Source organism: Salvelinus alpinus, chromosome 28 (genome assembly GCF_045679555.1).
Source record: "Salvelinus alpinus chromosome 28, SLU_Salpinus.1, whole genome shotgun sequence".
NCBI lineage: Eukaryota > Metazoa > Chordata > Actinopteri > Salmoniformes > Salmonidae > Salvelinus > Salvelinus alpinus.
Window position 1 is genome coordinate 20,569,736 of NC_092113.1, and position 17,747 is coordinate 20,587,482.

General features: G+C 40.4%; 1 protein-coding gene across 12 annotated transcripts in view; it reads left to right on the forward strand.

The window, feature by feature from the left end:
• Positions 1-17,747, forward strand: part of kif1b (kinesin family member 1B) — a 112,981-nt gene that overhangs the window by 63,167 nt on the left and 32,067 nt on the right. For 6 of the 12 annotated variants that reach the window (XM_071372146.1, XM_071372154.1, XM_071372151.1 and 3 more), the window contains 4 exons: positions 12,326-12,428; positions 12,714-12,746; positions 12,995-13,143; positions 17,171-17,349. In XM_071372146.1, the coding sequence (XP_071228247.1) occupies positions 12,326-12,428; positions 12,714-12,746; positions 12,995-13,143; positions 17,171-17,349 (464 nt within the window). Of the gene's footprint in view, positions 1-1,947; positions 6,425-12,325; positions 12,429-12,713; positions 12,747-12,994; positions 13,144-17,170; positions 17,350-17,747 lie in introns of those variants that run through there. The other 6 variants (XM_071372148.1, XM_071372155.1, XM_071372150.1 and 3 more) reach the window with 2 other exon arrangements.

The following is a 17,747-nucleotide window of genomic DNA, read 5'->3' on the forward strand; positions in this document are numbered from 1 at the left end:
GAAACAATTTGATTCAGAGAGAATTATATTGCAAAGCATTTTTCCCTGTTCCAAATCCTTATTTTCACTCTTGTGTCTTCTAGGTTTGAACTGAACCTTACAAAACAGATTTTTTGTCAATTAATTATTGGCTTTGTATTTTTTTTATTTATTATGACCTCAATTGAATTTAATTAATCAAGTACCAACTCATTGGCTCAATAAAATTACAGTACAATTGCCAGTGATCTAGCTTTGATAACGCTTTACTGCTTTTGCATGGTTCATGTTTTGTAGCATGTTTTCTTCACTTCCTTTTCCAGGCTAAGTTGCAGAGATATACAGTTAAACTGGTCAACGATGTGGCTACTGTGGAATGTCTTGGTTTAGACTTCTATTCTAGTTTTTTGCTGTTTTGTGTTGAGTTTCTATGCTCTTCAATGCAGTTGCTGATATGTACAATGCATTGTGATAACCAAGAATCCTGCTGTAGTACTTTTTGAAGGCTAGCGACAATGTGGTTTCTCATTGACTTCTTTTGTCACTTCCTTATGCTAGCCTCACCTGTGCCCTTTGTAAAGCACACTGAGGATATAACTCAACTGAATTATCAGTGCTCGGGTTTTAATCAACAAATCACTAAAAATAATTTAATTCTCTGGTGGTTTGATGAGCATAACTACAAACGTATGATATTCAGACTCTTACTGCATACACGTATTTGTGCACCTATTTCCAACCAATGTCTCTAGTCGCAGATACAGTCATCAACTTCCTGTTCTCTCTGGTTGTGATCTGTAATGTACTTTGTCTACCAAAATGAGAAACTGCATTTTCTTCCAACTAACGTCTTCCGTGAAGTGGATGCATTAACACTTAACCTCACTTTTCTGTCTGTCCTCTCTACTGGCTTTCCAATAAAACTGCAAGACTACTTTTGTCCTCTCAACCATTGCTAACACTAGAGCAAACTCTAAAACCAACTCTAAATCTTCTTTCACGTGGACTTCGAATGGGGAAAGCTACCAAAATGTGTCTGCCTTTTTTGCATGCCTTTGTAGCATGTTTGGGATCCCGCTTTCAAGTGCACATATCGTCAATTATGAAGAGGAAATAGTACACAACAAATCAGATCAACACCTGTCCCCCTTTTTCTGTTCATATTCTGTATCTAATCATGATAGTCATGCTTTACGTTTACTTTTAATATCAATATGCAACATTGGGAATGATATTGGCCTACCTGATCGTACATTTTCTAAGTACAATTTTGTAGATACATTTTAAAATATTTCCCCATTTCAAAATATGAGAGCGCTCTGCAGTGGTTACTCCTGATGGTAACATCTGCAAAAGAGTGTTCTTCCAGCACTAGAACATGCATAGGAAAGTTACATCCAAGAAATAAGCAACGCATTCTATATAAATCCATATATTTTTACACTAAAGAGCACAATTTTATAGGATTCTTCTGAGTTCACTCATTAGCCTGAGGCCAGAACCAATGCGCAAACCAAGGTCTTAGATCTATAAAAAGAAAGTCAATGGAAGCCACTGTCAGTGTTAGGTTTTTGTTTAAACTGGTTTGTCCCTGAATTTGATGAATGATTTCTTCCTAGACTTATTTTTCTGGGCATGGAAAGTGCATGTCCTCCTCAATTTGTCATACATCTTGTTTAATTATGATGTATGCGAAAGTTTGAGGGTGTTTTTAATCTGACCAAAAAGTATATTGTTTTACACTGAAAATGGTTAGAAAAACGTATGCAGATGTAGAAAATTAGTAATTATATACATTTTAATCCTACCCAAGAACACCCCGTGGCAATAGAAGTTCCCATGTTGCATATTCATACTTGTATCCTTTCCTTTTTTTTAAAGCCATCCTTCCTCTTTTTGATTTCCCATTTTAATTTCTTAATTTTGTTGGGAACCTCTTTGGTTTGTTTCCTGTTTTGTTTTTTCAAGGATGGCGACTCTGATAGTGGCGATGACTCAGATAAGAGGTCTTGTGAGGAAAGCTGGAGACTGATCACCTCCCTGAGGGAAAAGCTGCCTCCTAGCAAGCTGCAGTCCATAGTCAGAAAGTGTGGCTTGCCCAGCAGTGGGAAGCGTCGGGAGCCTGTGAAAATGTACCAGGTTCCCCAGCACCGACGCATCACCAAGGACGCCAAGTGGGTCACCATCTCGGACCTGAAGATCCAGGCAGTGAAGGAGATCTGCTACGAGGTGGCCCTCAACGACTTCCGCCACACACGCCAGGAGATAGAGGCCCTGGCCATCGTCAAGATGAAGGAGCTGTGCGCCGCCTACGGCAAGAAGGACCCCAACGAGCGGGACTCGTGGCGGGCAGTGGCCAGGGACGTGTGGGACACGGTCGGGGTAGGCGACGAACGCATCGAGGATGTTCTCACCAACGGTAATGGGGGAAGAGGCGGAGGGGGAGCAGGTGGGGTGGCTGACCCCATGGATGACCTCAAGGTGCACATTGACAAGCTGGAGGACATTCTGCATGAGGTGAAGAAGCAGAACAACATGAAGGATGTGGAAATCCGTGCCCTCAGGAACAAGATGGTCAAGATGGAGAAAGTCCTGCCACTCATCACCCCAGAGGGTCAGACTTCCAGCCCGCCTACCACCAGCCCCCCTGCTAGCGCCCCCAGAACCCCTAGTCCTCGTGAGGGCCGACCCCTGGTGCAGGCCGAAGGGGAGGAGGGCGAACTGCAAACTGCGGGTGACGACTCCACCCTCCGCCGGGGCCATATGCGCTGGATGCGGCAGGAGCAGGTGCGCCTGAAGAGTCTCCAGCAGCAGGAGATCACCAAGCAGCTTCGCCGGCAGAGCGGCCCCCACCGCTTCATCCCGCCGGAGGACCGCAAGCTCCGCTTCCCGTTCCGAAGCAATCCCACTCACCGCAACTCCTGGAGTCCCGGCACCCACATCATCATCACCGACGAGCGGGTCATTGAGCTGAAGGTGCCAAAAGAGGCCTTTGAAGAGGAGGGGGGGGGTCAGGTGCAGGCTGAGGAGGGGGGAGAGCCCGGAGAGAGAATGGTGACTCCTGTTATTCAAGCCACCTACCCCCAACAGCCGAGCCCCTCCCCGCAGCCACGCAGATGTAAAGACCTGGAGCAGGGCCAAGGCCAAAGCCAGGGCCAGAGACAAAGCCATAGAAACCACCAGCAGCAACAGCATCAGCAGTCCCATGAACGAAGCCGCAGCAACTCCTTCAACCACCGCCGAAATTCTGGTTCCATGGACCGCCGATCCTCCGGCTCCATGGAGTCCTTGCAGTACTCTGATAAGGGCAGGAAGCAGCAGCAGGCCTTCTATCAACCCCGGCACCACTACCAAAACCAACAGGCCCAACCACACCACCAACAGCCCTGCCACTACAACAGCATGTCCTATGGCGCCAACACCAACTTCACTAGTTACCAGAAATATCCCCAAACTGACCAAGCCAACCATCAAAGCAATTTTCAGGCACCACCTCGAATGCGCAGGCAAATGTCTGCCCCTAATCTGAAGGATCTGAAGGCTAGCCGAGAGACGGCAGTGTGAGATGGGGCTAGTGGGGCTAATTCTAATTCTGTACTTTAGTAGACAAACGCATTACAGATCACAACACCTCAGAATAATTGTCCACAGTGAGACAAACAGCTAGAACTGTGACTCTTTTTGGTTGATCCAAATTTCAATGGTATGTGTATAATGAAAGCACAATTGACCATTTCAATTGCATAATCTATCTATGCCCTTCCTCCTGTATCTGTTGTGCTGCACTGGTTGCTATTTCAACATATGCAAATGAGGAGAGCTGTTGTAAGGAATCAAAGCCAACACAAGATAATGGGACTTTTTGTGTCATCCTTTTTAAATAATGATAAATCATCATACATTTTTTTATTTGTTCAGACAAATGATTTTCATGGTTGATCATCTGCATTTTACACTGTTTGCAGTTTTAGTTTTGGTTTATAATGAATGTTATTTTAGCTATTATAAAGATTAACCCTTGGCTAGGGCAAACAGGGTTGTTTCTAAATCCTTAGTTCAAGCCCTTTACCTTGACGTCTACAAAGTGCCCAACATGTACAGTCAAACAGTATTTACTCTCTTCCTTACGAAACCCAAACTCCAGGAAAAATAACATGAAATATTCTCACCCTTTTATTTAATTTGATACACTAACCGGATCTGCCAAGTGTACATTTACAATGCTTGTTATATCATTTCGGGACAGTAAGTGTTCTATCATAATTTACCATGTCACATTTGAATGGTTTTTACATTGACCTGTTGTTATTATCGATATGGAAGTTAGCAGCTAATTAAGCTACACATCAAAGTGACTGTGTAATACAATATAATCTGTATGTAAATTAGATTATGCATTCATTGTGAATTAATTTACTGTGCACCACCAACACTTGACTGCCTTTTGAAAATGAAGACTGATAGAATGGAATCAAAGAAGTGCCTTAATGATTCACTAACACGTCATTAACATTGCTCTGCATTTACAATCTGGTATCAAAGACATTCATTGGCTCTGTCTCCCTATAACTTTTTGATTCAGTTTTAACACTTGCCTACAGAAAGCATACTAAAGGAATACCTTAAATTGCCCTATACTTGTAACCACTAGTGCTGAAAATTTACCAAATTAACGAGATTGGGGAGACAATGCCTTATTATTCCTTTTGGCCACCATGAGTAGAACAATGTAAGCCTCTTGTCTTCATAGTTAGTGTAAATGAAAGGAAACAGGTATTTTTATTTAAGATATGCGACTGCCACTGTACATTGTATTTACAAAACTCAATTGCACTTCCTTAAGTCATGAAGAAGTTGTACTCTAAATCGTATTACAAAAAAGTGAGATAATATGGACAGAGATCTGTCTTAAGCACCGTTTTTTTTTTGTACTCTATTGTTTGAGATGTAGATGTTGATTTAATGATATCTAGCGGAACATCATTCTGTTAAGACCAACTGCCGCACATTGAGTTTAAAAGGGTCTTGCTTTTCCCACGGGGATGTGTTCTATGTACAGTACTATAACTGTCTGTGTCCCAAATGGCACTCTATTTCCTCCTTAGTGCACTACTTTTGATCATAGGAGTCTGGTCAAAAGAAGTGCACTATGTAGGGAATAGGGTGCCATTCGGGAAAGAGCCTGTGGATTCTGGGTAATGTTTTAGATTACCATTTATTTATCTCTGGTTCAGTGACTCAGACCCACAAAATGCAGCTTCTTAGGGAGAGGATGTCCAACCAAGGGTTACCATGGTTTCAAAAGAATCACCCTAAAAAACTTGGGAGTAACACAACGAATGAAAGTCATTGCATATTTCAGGAGAAGCATCCATGTCCAATCGGATTTGACTCGAACATGTGATTTCATAAATTGTGGGCTAGTAAGTTTGTAAATCTCACTTTCTACTTAATGTGCAGTACATTTTGCTGTTGTAAATACATGACACATTGAATGCCATTTCCATCTGTAAAGAATGAAATATGTACACATCTTCTTCGGTTTCCCACACATTCATTCTTAAGGATTAGTTTAGCGATAAGAACACCGCCCTGAAACAACAATTTATCTGATACATGCATTTATCTCTATCAATTACACTGTGTAAACGCTGTTGACAGACTTCAAATGAGATAATTATTTCCTCATGAGTTTGCCACTGATGCTGTTAGTCGACTCTCTTCTCTTCTGAGTGAGTTAAGTATTCTTATCTCCTATACCTTAATAGCTTACTTTGCTGCCTATGCCTGAAGAGAACCTTGTGATTTCCAAATGCAATGGCCAACGCCGATCTCTAAATGACTTTCTTTAAAGAAAACGTTTAATTCAGGATGCTTAGAGATTTGTGATGTGCATTGGCCTATCTGAGCTACAGTATGTTATTGATAACTGAAGATAACAGAATAATATAAAGTTCTCAAACTATTTACTCTACCTTTGTGTGTAACGCAAACCAAATGGCAAAAATCTATAGGACATTTTCTTTAACCGTTTGCTTTCTTTCCATTTAAAAAGTGCTCTTGCTTCATGACTATTTTTGCATGCCTTCAAGTCAATGCTCCAATAAATAATGTTATTTAACGCATGCATCCGGTGCTGACAGCTTCTCAAAATATTGCCTGGAGAGCTGGAAGAGTAGTCAATGAAATGGACAATGTACAGCTATATTGTTCGTTTGAAATATATGTCATGTTAGTGTCTGGTCAGTGTTGTTAGTCTATCTGAATATGATATGAAGTGCCTCATGGCTGTGTATCAAGTTGTTGCCTCGTAAAAGGCTAGTACTTTGTGCAAAGAATATTGGAACTTCATTGTTCACAGGTTTTATCAAGGATATAATGCATATGTTTGTGTTGCTGGAGATCTATTTTCGAAGTATGACTGAAATAAAATGTTACAAATGCAGTTAAAGATGCAGGCCGTTGCTTGGTGTTCAACTTGTTTACTTAAATTAATCTTACTGGTTTTCCCCAAAAAATCTAAAATTTCTCAAAGGCCAAGCAGCCTCGTGTGAATTGATATTGAACATTTGGCTGTACATTAAATAAGATCTGAGGGAGGGATCTCATGATACTCGTATCAGCATACTATTAAGTATCATGGCATGAAATGGATTGAAATTGCTGAGGAAAACAGTTCTACTGTTGGAAACAAACAACCTGAGGTTGTCATCCACACACTAGCTAGGTTTCCATCCAATTAGTGACAGATTCTCATGTGAATATTCTAAAATCAGTATAAAGAAAATATGCAAAATTTTTCCACCAAACGGACTTGTTGCAGAAACAAATCAGTGCGTGATTTAAGTAGTGCCCACAAAATGTACTTTTTCGCTTAAATGTACATGTGCCGATTAAAAATCTAAAATTCAATGTGTTTCCATCGCATTTTCAACTGATCGTTTTGTTGCAAACTATTGAGTTAAATAGCAAATGTGCCTACTCTGATTTTGGTTTATGTTTAGAATTCGAATTACATAGCATGATACATCACACAAAGGACTACACATTGTCTTCATAGATTAGAATATTATTTGTTAGCCATGCTCTGCTATTACCACAAAATAGTGCTTTTTGGTTTGTTTTTACAAAATACACCAAGTACGTGCAGTTTGAAATAATGATATTCAAAAAAGTTTTTCCCAAAGAAAGTTCATTCTTTCTGTTAGACCTGTGGATAGTAATTGTTGCTTCAAACTTTAAGAAATGTACCTTTAAACACCTTTAACTTGTGGTTTTCCAGATGTTAATGGAAGTGAGAAATTTAGGTTTTTCACTTTAATAATTTCTATGTGATGATATACTTTGAACATACCATCACCACATTTCCATCTTAACATACTGAACACCTTGACAGAGTGTATATAAGAAGCTATTATGAATTAGATTTAAAAAGTCCGATTTTACATATGAAATCCAAGCATATCATACCTGCAATATAAGATTGAAGGGGATATAGTACATGCAAATAAGAGTAGTTTCCTGTTAAAAGTTGTAGAAATACTTATTACCAATTATATTTTAAAATATTATCTTAATTGGAGAGACATTTTTTGGTCTTTGTACAGGTGGACTCAACATAGATAAAGAGAGTCTTTGAGACCCAAATGGCACCCTATTCCCTGTATAGTAGGGCTAGGATGATACATTTTTTGGGGAGGTAGTTCAGCTTTAATATTGCAGATAGAATGTGGCTTCCATCAATGTAATTGTCTGCATCATTTCCAATCCCCCATATATAATTTTTGGTAAATATATACAGTACCAGTCAAAAGTTTGGACACACCTAATCATTCAAGGGTTTTTCTTTATTTTCACCATTTTCTACATTGTAGAATAATAGAGAAGACATCAAATCTATGAAATGACCATATGGAATCATGTAGTAACCAAAAAAGTGTTAAACAAATGAAAATATATTTGAGATTCTTCAAAGTAGCCAACCTTTGCCTTAATGACAGCTTTGCACACTAGGTATTCTCTCAACCAGGCTCACCTGGAATGCTTCTCCAAAAGTCTTGAAGGAGTTCCCGAATATGCTGAGCAATTGTTGGCTGCTTTTCCTTCACTCTGCGGTCCAACTCATCCATAACCACCTCTATTGGGTTGAGGTTGGGTGTTTGTGGAGGCCAGGTCATCTGATCCAGCACTCCATCACTCCCCTTCTTGGTAAAATAGCCCTTACAATGGCCAGAGGTGTTTTGGGTCATTGTCCTCTTGAAAAACAGATGATAGTCCCACTACGTGCAAACCAGATGGAATGGCATATCGCTGCAGAACGCTGTGGTAGCCATGCTGGTTAAGTGTGTCTTGAATTCTAAATAAATCAGTGTCACCAGCAAAGCACCATCACACCTCCTCCTCCATGCTTCACGGTGGGAACCACACATGCGGAGAGCATCCGTTCACCTACTCTGTGTCTCACAAAGACATGAAGGTTGCAACCAAAAATCTCAAGTTTGGACTCATCAGACCAAAGCAAGTATTTCTATCGGTTACTTGAACTCTGTGAAGCATTTATTTGGGCTGACATTTCAGAGGCTCGTAACTCAAATGAACTTATCCTATGCAGCAGAGGTAACTCTGGGTCTTCCTTTCCTGTGGCGGTCCTCATGAGAGCCAGTTTCATCGTAGTGCTTGATGGTTTTTGCGACTGCACATGAAGAAACTTTAAAGGTTCTTGACATTTTCCAGATTGACTGACCTTCATGTCTTAAAGTAATGATGGACTGTCATTTCTCTTTGCTTATTTGAGCTGTTCTTGCCATAATATGGACTTGGTCTTTTACCAAATAGGGCTATCTTCTGTATACCCTCCCTACCTACACAACTAATTGGCTCACATGCATAAAGACGGAAAGAAATTCCACAAATTAACTTTTAACTAGGCACACCTGTTAATTGAAATTCATTCCAGGTGTCTACCTCATGAAGCTGGTTGAGAGAATGCAAAGAGTGTGCAAAGCTGTCATCAAGGCAAAGGATGGCTACTTTGAAGAATCTCAAATGCATAAAATATATTTGGATTTGTTTAACACTTTTTTTGGTTACTACATGATTCCATGTGTTATTTCATAGTTTTGATGTCTTCTATTATTCTACAATGTAGAAAATAGTAAAAATTAAATTGAACCCTTGAATGAGTAGGTGTGTCCTAACATTTGACTGGTAGTGTGTGTGTACACACATACTACCGTTCAAAAGTTTGGGGTCACTTAGAAATGTCTGTGTTTTTGTAGGGAAAAACTATTTTTTTTGTCCATAAAAATAACATCAAATTGAACAGAAATACAGTGTAGACATTGTTAATGTTGTAAATGACTATTTTAGCTGGAAATGGCAGATTTTTAGTGGATTATCTACATAGGTGTACAGAGGCCCATTATCAGCAACCATCACTCCTGTGTTCCAATGGCACGTTGTGTTAGCTAATCCAAGTTTTTATAATTTTAAAAGGCTAATTGATCGTTAGAAAACCCTTTTTGCAATTATGTTAACACAGCTGGAAACTGTTGTCTTGATTAAAGAAGCAATAAAACTGGCCTTCTTTAGACTAGTTGAGTATCGGGAGCATCAGCAATTGTGGGTTCGATTACAGGCTCAATATGGCAAGAAACTTCCCGGAGTCGCCTCTTCACTGTTGACGTTGAGACTGGTGTTTTGTGGGTACTATTTAATGAAGCTGCCAGTTGAGGACTTGTGAGGCGTCTGTTTCTCAAACTAGACACTCTAATGTACTTGTACTCTTGCTCAGTTGTGCACCGGGGCCTCCCACTCCTCTTTCTATTCTGGTTAGAGCCACTTTTCGCTGATCTGTGAAGGGAGTAGTACACAGCGTTGTACCAGATCTTCAATTTCTTGGCAATTTCCCGCATGGAATAGCCTTCATTTCTCAGAACAAGAATGGACTGACGAGTTTCAGAAGAAACTTATTTTTTTCTTGATATTTTATTTTTAAGCCATTTTTCCCGCCAAAGAGAGGAGTCACAAAAAGCACAAATAGAGATAAAATTAATCACTAACCTTTGATCTTCATCAGATGATACTCATAGGACTTCATGTTACACAATACATGTATGTTTTGTTCGGTAAAGTTCATATTTATATCCAAAAATCTTATTTTACATTGGCGTGTTAGATTCAGTAATTCCAAAACATGCAGTGATATTGCAGAGAGCCATATGAATTCACAGAAATACTCATAAATGTTGATGAAAATACAGCTATTATACATGAAACTTTAGATACACTTCTCCTTAATGCAACCGCTGTGTCAGATTTCTAAAAAACTTTACGGGAAAAGCATAATCTGAGAACAGCGCTCAGATTCCAAACCAGCCAGAGAAATCTCCGCCATGTTGGGTAGTCAACATTATTCATAAATAGCATTAGAAATATTCACTTACCTTTGATCTTCATCAGAATGCACTCCCAGGAATCGCAGTTCCACAATAAATGCTTGTTTTGTTCGATAATGTCCATCATTTATGTCCAATAGCTTCTTTTCTTAGGGCGTTTGGTAAACAATCCAAAAGCGCGATCTGGTCCATTCGGACGAAACGTTCAAAAAGTTATATTACAGGTCGAAGAAACTTGTCAAACTAAGTATAGAATCAATCTTTAGGATGTTTTTATCATAAAAGTTCAATAATGTTCCAACCGGAGAATTCCATTGTCTGTAGAAATGCACTGGAACGAGAGCAACCTCAAGTGAAAGCGCGTGACTGAGAACGAGGTTGTAGGCAGACCCCTTAGTAAAACAGCTCCCATCCGGCCCCCCTTCACATGAGAAGCATGAAACCACGTTCTAAAGACGGTTGACATCTAGTGGAAGCCTTAGGAAGTGAAAAATAACTCATATCCCACTGTGTATTCGATAGGGGTGAGTTCAAAAACTACAAACCTCAGATTTCCCACTTCCTGTTTGGATTTTTTTCTCAGGTTTTTGCCTGCCATTTGAGTTCTGTTATACTCACAGACATCATTCAAACAGTTTTAGAAACTTCAGAGTGTTTTCTATCCAATACTACTAATAATATGCATATATTAGCATCTGGGACTGAGTAGGAGGCAGTTCACTCTGGGCACGCTATTCATCCAAAAGTGAAAATGCTGCCCCCTATCCCAAACAAGTTAATGATCAATTAGCCTTTTAAAATGATAAACTTGGATTAGCTAACACAATGTGCCATTGGAACACAGGAGTGATGGTTGCTGATAATGGGCCTCTGTACGCCTATGTAGATAATCCATTAAAAATCAGCCGTTTCCAGTCATTTACAACATGAACAATGTCTATACTGTATTTCTGATCAATTTCATGTTTTTTCGATGGACAAAAAATTTGCTTTCTTTCAAAAACATGGACATTTCTAAGTGACCCCAAACTTTTGAATGGTTATATATATATATATATATATCTTCCTAGTATCAAGGAAACAAAACATTTAACTCTGCCTTAATGTTGAAAACATTTACATTTACATTTTTTTTTTACATTTGCATTTATTTTCCAAGCCGTAGCACACAATATTGTACGTAGAGCAGGTTTTTAAAGGACCAAAGAGTTTGTTCTTCATGTTTTCATTACTTTCATTACAGTATAACATCCAACATTGAGTCTGTTTCTGCCTATTGGTGGGTAGTGCAGAGGTTGTGTGTGTGATATGAAAGGCGACATTGTTCCCCAGAAGACACTGAACAAAAAGCATGATGTCATCGGGACAACTCTGTCTCCTGCATGAACGACACCCCTCATTGGATGACATTAGACTCCGCTTCATCCAACCTCTCCAATCTACCAACCTTTTAGATAATTTAATGAATCAGTTTGATAAGTGCAAAATTAATGTTCTTTTCATTGTCACTTTGTGTTAGCATTACAGTTGCTAGGTTAGACAGTGAAATGGTTATGACGCTGAAATGTATCTCATGAAAAACGACGGTGGTGTGTGACTCCCAAGCTTACCCCTCTCATCCCTTTTCCCCATTAGCCTGGTTCACATGAAGGGCTAAACCAAGCAGAGTAGGACCGAGCTGGCCTGGTTACATATCAACCATAGTTGCTGGAAAATATAATGCGAAAAGGAAACATCTGAGCCAGCATAGTTTGTTTGGTCCTGTAGTGTGAATCAGGCAACCATCTATCTTGATCCCCGCAGGACATGCTAGCTCTGTCATGATTGTGGTGGTGTTGTTAATGACGGTGGTGGTGGTGGTTTGGCCCTCCTGTCCTCCCGTCCTGTCTGTCCATTGGCTGACGGGCGGTGTCCGTTCTCTCCTCTCTGCCCTCTGCCATGCTGTGCAGGTCTATGAGAGCAAGTTGCAGGAACTTCAGAAACAGGTGGAGACCTGTTCACTGGCTGTGGAGACGCCCGACGAAGAGGAAGATGAAGACGAGGAAGAGGAGGGTGCGTTCTTCTTTCAATCATGAGCAACAAGGAATAGAATTTCACTGCTGTTCATGAACCAGGGACCATATTCATCAAGCATCTCAGAGTAGGAGTGCTAATCTATGAAGAGGTCTCTCCTGTCCATGTGATCTTGTTCATTAGAACTCTGATATGCTTTATGAATACAGGCCCAAAAAGCCATTTCAATTAGTTAAATTGAACTTTTTTAATGTGGTCCTGTACTGCACCTGTGTGTGTTCTTTTCATGAGCAAAATGTGTGTTGTCATGTTGACTGCCCATAGAAATCACCCACTCATCAGAAAAGATTGATCAAGGTAACTGAACTCCAAGTAAAAGTCTTATGACTAATGATGAAACATTCCGGTTTTTCTAACCAGCACAACCACATACATTTACTAGTGTCCAAAACAACCCGCCAACATCCCAACATTGAACCCATGAACAATACTTAACGTGTGTATGTAAAGTTGCGTGTGTCTGTGTGTGTGCGTGGCTCTGCGTGTGCGTCTTGTGTGGATTTGAATATATTTGCCACTTTAACAATGTCCCCTATCCCCTGCAGTGCCCTGGACACAGCATGAGTTTGAGCTAGCGCAGTGGGCCTTCAGAAAATGGCGGTACCATCAGTTCACCTCGCTCCGCGACCAGCTGTGGGGCAATGCGGTCTACCTGAAGGAGGCCAACGCCATCAGTGTCGAATTAAAGAAGAAGGTAACTATTGTCACAGTATACACTCCAATTCAGTTTAAAACCCAATTTAACCTGTCTAGGACACACGTTCCACTAGCGGAACTCCTCGACAACATTCCGCTGAAAAGGCAGCGCGGGGAATTCAAAAATATATTTTTTAAATATGTAACTTTCACACATTAACAAGTCCAATACAGCAAATGAAAGATAAACCTCTTGTTAATCTACACATCGTGTCCGATTTAAAAAAACAACTATAATAATAAAAAATAAAAAACATATGATTATGTTAGATCACCGCCAAGTCCAAAAAACACAGCCATTTTCCCTGCCAAAGATAGGAGTCACAAAAAGCAGAAATAGAGATAAAATGAATCACTAACCTTTGATGATCTTCATCAGATGACACTCATAGGACATCAGGTTACACAATACATGTATGTTTTGTTCAATAATGTGCATATTTATATCCAAAAATCTCAGTTTACATTGGCGCTATGTTCAGAAATGCCTCCAAAATATCCGGAGAAATTGCAGAGAGCCACATCAAATAACAGAAATACTTATCATAAACTTTGATGAAAGATACATGTTTTACATAAAATTAAAGATACACTTGTTCTTAATGCAACCGCTGTGTCAGATTTCAAAACAACTTTACGGAAAACGCAAACCATGCAATAATCTGAGACGGCGCTCAGATAGAAACAAAATTTCTCCGCCATGTTGGAGTCAACAGAAATACGAAATTACATTATAAATATTCCCTTACCTTTGATCTTCATCAGAATGCACTCCCAGGAATCCTAGTTCCACAATAAATTGTTGTTTTGTTCGATAATGTCCATTATTTATGTCCAAGTAGCTACTTTTGTTAGCACGTTTAGTACACATGTCCAGGCGAACGTCGGACGAAAACTTCAAAAAGTTATATTACAGGTCGAATAAACTTGTCAAACTAAGTATAGAATCAATCTTTAGGATGTTGTTATCATAAATATTCAATAACGTTCCAACCGGAGAATTCCTTTGTCTATAGAAGTAATGGAACGCAAGTCGATATCATGTGGAATGTGCGTGACCAGGACCTGGCTCTCTGCCAGACCACTGACTCATTCCCCTCTTATTCAGCTCCACATCACAGTAGAGGCTTCATTCAAGGTTCTACAGACTGTTGACATCTAGTGGAAGACGTAGGAAGTGCAAACAGATCCATATCCCACTGGGAATTCAATAGGCGATGAGTTGAAAATCAACAAACCTCAGATATCCCACTTCCTGGTTGGATTTTTCTCAGGTTTTCACCTGCCATATGAGTTCTGTTATACTCACAGACATCCTTCAAACAGTTTTAGAATCTTCAGAGTGTTTTCTATCCAATAATAATATGCATCTGGTACAGAGTAGGAGGCAGTTCACTCTGGGCACGCTATTCATCCAAAGTGAAAATGCTGCCCCCTATCCCTATAAAACTCTTAATAATAATATTGAGAAATATTATTATATTCTGAACAAAATTCTATCAAATTTGGTCCGGTTCCTGAAACGCATGTCCATTGGTGTTGGGAGGGGTTCGCATACACACCTAGTGTCAAAATAGCTGAGGCATTGGCTGCATAGCAATAGTTTTAAGTAGCTTCCTCTCCCTGTCTCCTCTCTATCTCCTCTGCATTTATTTGAAAACGCAGGATAGGTGAAAGTGGTAGATGCGTGCTGATCCGCTGAGCACAATGTCAATGTACACCATAGAAATATAATTACTAGAATGGGAATCCCAATTCAAGTCAATGTCATTATATTTACAGTACCAGTTAAGTTTGGACACACCTACTCATTCAAGGGTTTTTCATTGTAGAATAATAGTGAAGACATCAAAACTATGAAATAACACATAGAATAATGTAGTTACCAAAAAAGTGTTAAACAAATCAAAATACATTTTAGATTCTTCGAAGTAGCCACCCTTTTCTTTGACAGCTTACAGCTTTGCACACTCTTGGCATTCTCTCAACCAGCTTCACCTGAAATGCTTTTCCAACAGTCTTGAAGGAGTTCCCACTTATGCTGAGCACTTGTTGGCTGATTTTCCTTCACTCTGCGTCCAACACATCCCAAACCGTCTCAATTAGGTTTAGGTCGGACGATTGTGGAGGCCAGGTCATCCGATGCAGCACTTCTTGGTCAAATAGCCCTTACACAGCCTGGTTGTGTGTGTTGGGTCATTGTCCTGTTGGAAAAACAAATGATAGTCCCACTAAGCGCAAACCAGATGGATGGTGTATCGCTGCAGAATGCTGTGGTAGCCATGCTGGTTAAGTGTGCCTTGAATTCTAAATAAAGCACAGACAGTGTCACCATCAAAGCACACCATCAAACCACCTTCTCCATGCTTCACGGTGGGAACCACACATGCGGAGATCATCCGTTCACCTACCCTCCGTCTCACAAAGACACGGCGGTTGGAACCAAAAATCTCACATTTGGACTCATCAGACCAAAAGCCAGATTTCCACTGGTCTAATGTCCATTGCTCGTGTTTCTTGGTCCAAGCAAGTCTCGTCGTCTTATTGGTGTCCTTTAGTAGTGGTTACTTTGCAGCAATTCGACCATGAAGGCATGAATAACGCAGTCTCCTCTGAACAGTTGATGTTTTGTCTGTTGTTTTAACTCTGATGCATTTATTTGGGCTACAATCAGAGGTGCAGTTAACTCTAATGAACTTATTCTCTGCAGCAGAGGTAACTCTGGGTCTTCCTTTCCTGTGGCGGTCCTTATGAGAGCCAGTTTCATCATAGCACTTGATAGTTTTTGCAATTGCATTTGAATATACTTTTAAAGTTCTTGAAATTTTCCACATTGACTGACCTTCATGTCTTAAAGTAATGATGGACTGTCGTTTCTCTTTGCTTATTTGAGCTGTTCTTGCCATAATATGGACTTGGTCTTTTACCAAATAGGGCTATCTTCTGTATACCACCCCTACCTTGTCACAACACAACCGATTTGGCTCAAACGCATTAAGAAGGAAAGAAATTCCACAAATGAACTTTTAACTAGGCACACCTGTTAATTGAAATGCATTCCAGGTGACTACCTGATGAAGCTGGTTGAGAGAATGCCAAGCGTGTGCAAAGCTGTCATCAAGGCAAAAGGTGGCTACTTTGAAGAATCTCAAATATAAAATTGATTTTGATTTAACACTTCTTTGGTTACTACATCATTCCATATGTGTTATTTCATAGTGTTGATCTCTTCACTATTATTCTACAATGTACAACATTTTATAACGATTGAAAAACCCTTGAATGAGTAGGTGTTCTAAAACTTTTGACTGGTACTGTACATGAGATGTCACAGGGAAGGACACCACAATGTTTCAAATCAGCAGCGATGGACACTCACGTTTTATGAGTATCAATCGCAACAATACATTCCATGAAGAGGATAGTGGGAGAAAATGCTGAACACAACCCTTCAAATTATGGATGTTGATCTTTGAGATGAAGATGAACACATGGTATGCGTCCCAAATGGACCCTATTCCTTTTATAGTGCACTACTGTTGACCAGAGCTCCCTGGTCAAAAGAAAAGCACAATAAAAGGAAATAGGGTGCCATTTGGGACGCAGATATGGAATCTGAGATAAATTGGAGAAGCCTGCGGTCACCGTACTGTTGACGGTCTGTATGGCCGTGTCCTAAATGGCTCCCTATATAGTGCACTACTTTTGACCCCTAGTAGAGAACTATATAGGGAATTGGGTACCATTTGGGGGGGGGGGGGGGGCGGGCGGGCATGGTCTGCCTGATCTAGAGGAGCTTGTCTATACTCAGAATAGAAATCACATGTCAGGTTGTAGGAGCAGGCTGATGGATGGTGGAGGGGAAAGGACTTTCAGGTTTCCTACTGCTCTTTATTTATCACAAGCTTCTACTCTCCTATTATTTATGCCCTTTGGTGTTCTTTTCTTGAACATATTACCTCAGGCTGGACTCCACCCCTGCCTTCTTTTTTAACCTCTCCTTCTCCACCTCCCCCATCTTTCAGGTGCAGTTCCAGTTCGTATTGCTGACGGACACCTTGTACTCACCGCTTCCCCCGGAGCTGTCGCCCCCCGAGCTGGAGAAGGAGCGCGGCTCACGCCCGTTCCCCCGCACCGTGGTGGCTGTTGAGATACAGGACCTGAAAAATGGCGCCACGCACTACTGGTCCCTGGAGAAGCTCAAGTAAGACCCTGGGTCATGTTCATTAGGGCACACTGTAGCAAAATCGTTTTGCAACAGAAAATTAAAATGAGTGTTTCTTATTGGGCAATTCCAGGTAGTCCCTCCGTTTTCTTCCATTTAGTACCTAATGAACACAAACAACCCTGGTCTCCTAAAGTAGTAAATTAGTAGATTCTGGGGTTAATCCTGGGTCAGCTCCAGTCATTTTAGCAAAGGGGGTTGAAATTCAGTTTATAAACTGGAAATTGCCCATTACTTTGGATGTTATGATGATCAATTACACAGGTTTCAATTCACTTCCTGAATTGAGTTGATTTGGATTCATATGATATTGCCACAGCTTACCTTGATTTTCATGCCCACTTATGATATCCGTGATGCCATCCCTCTTTGCATCC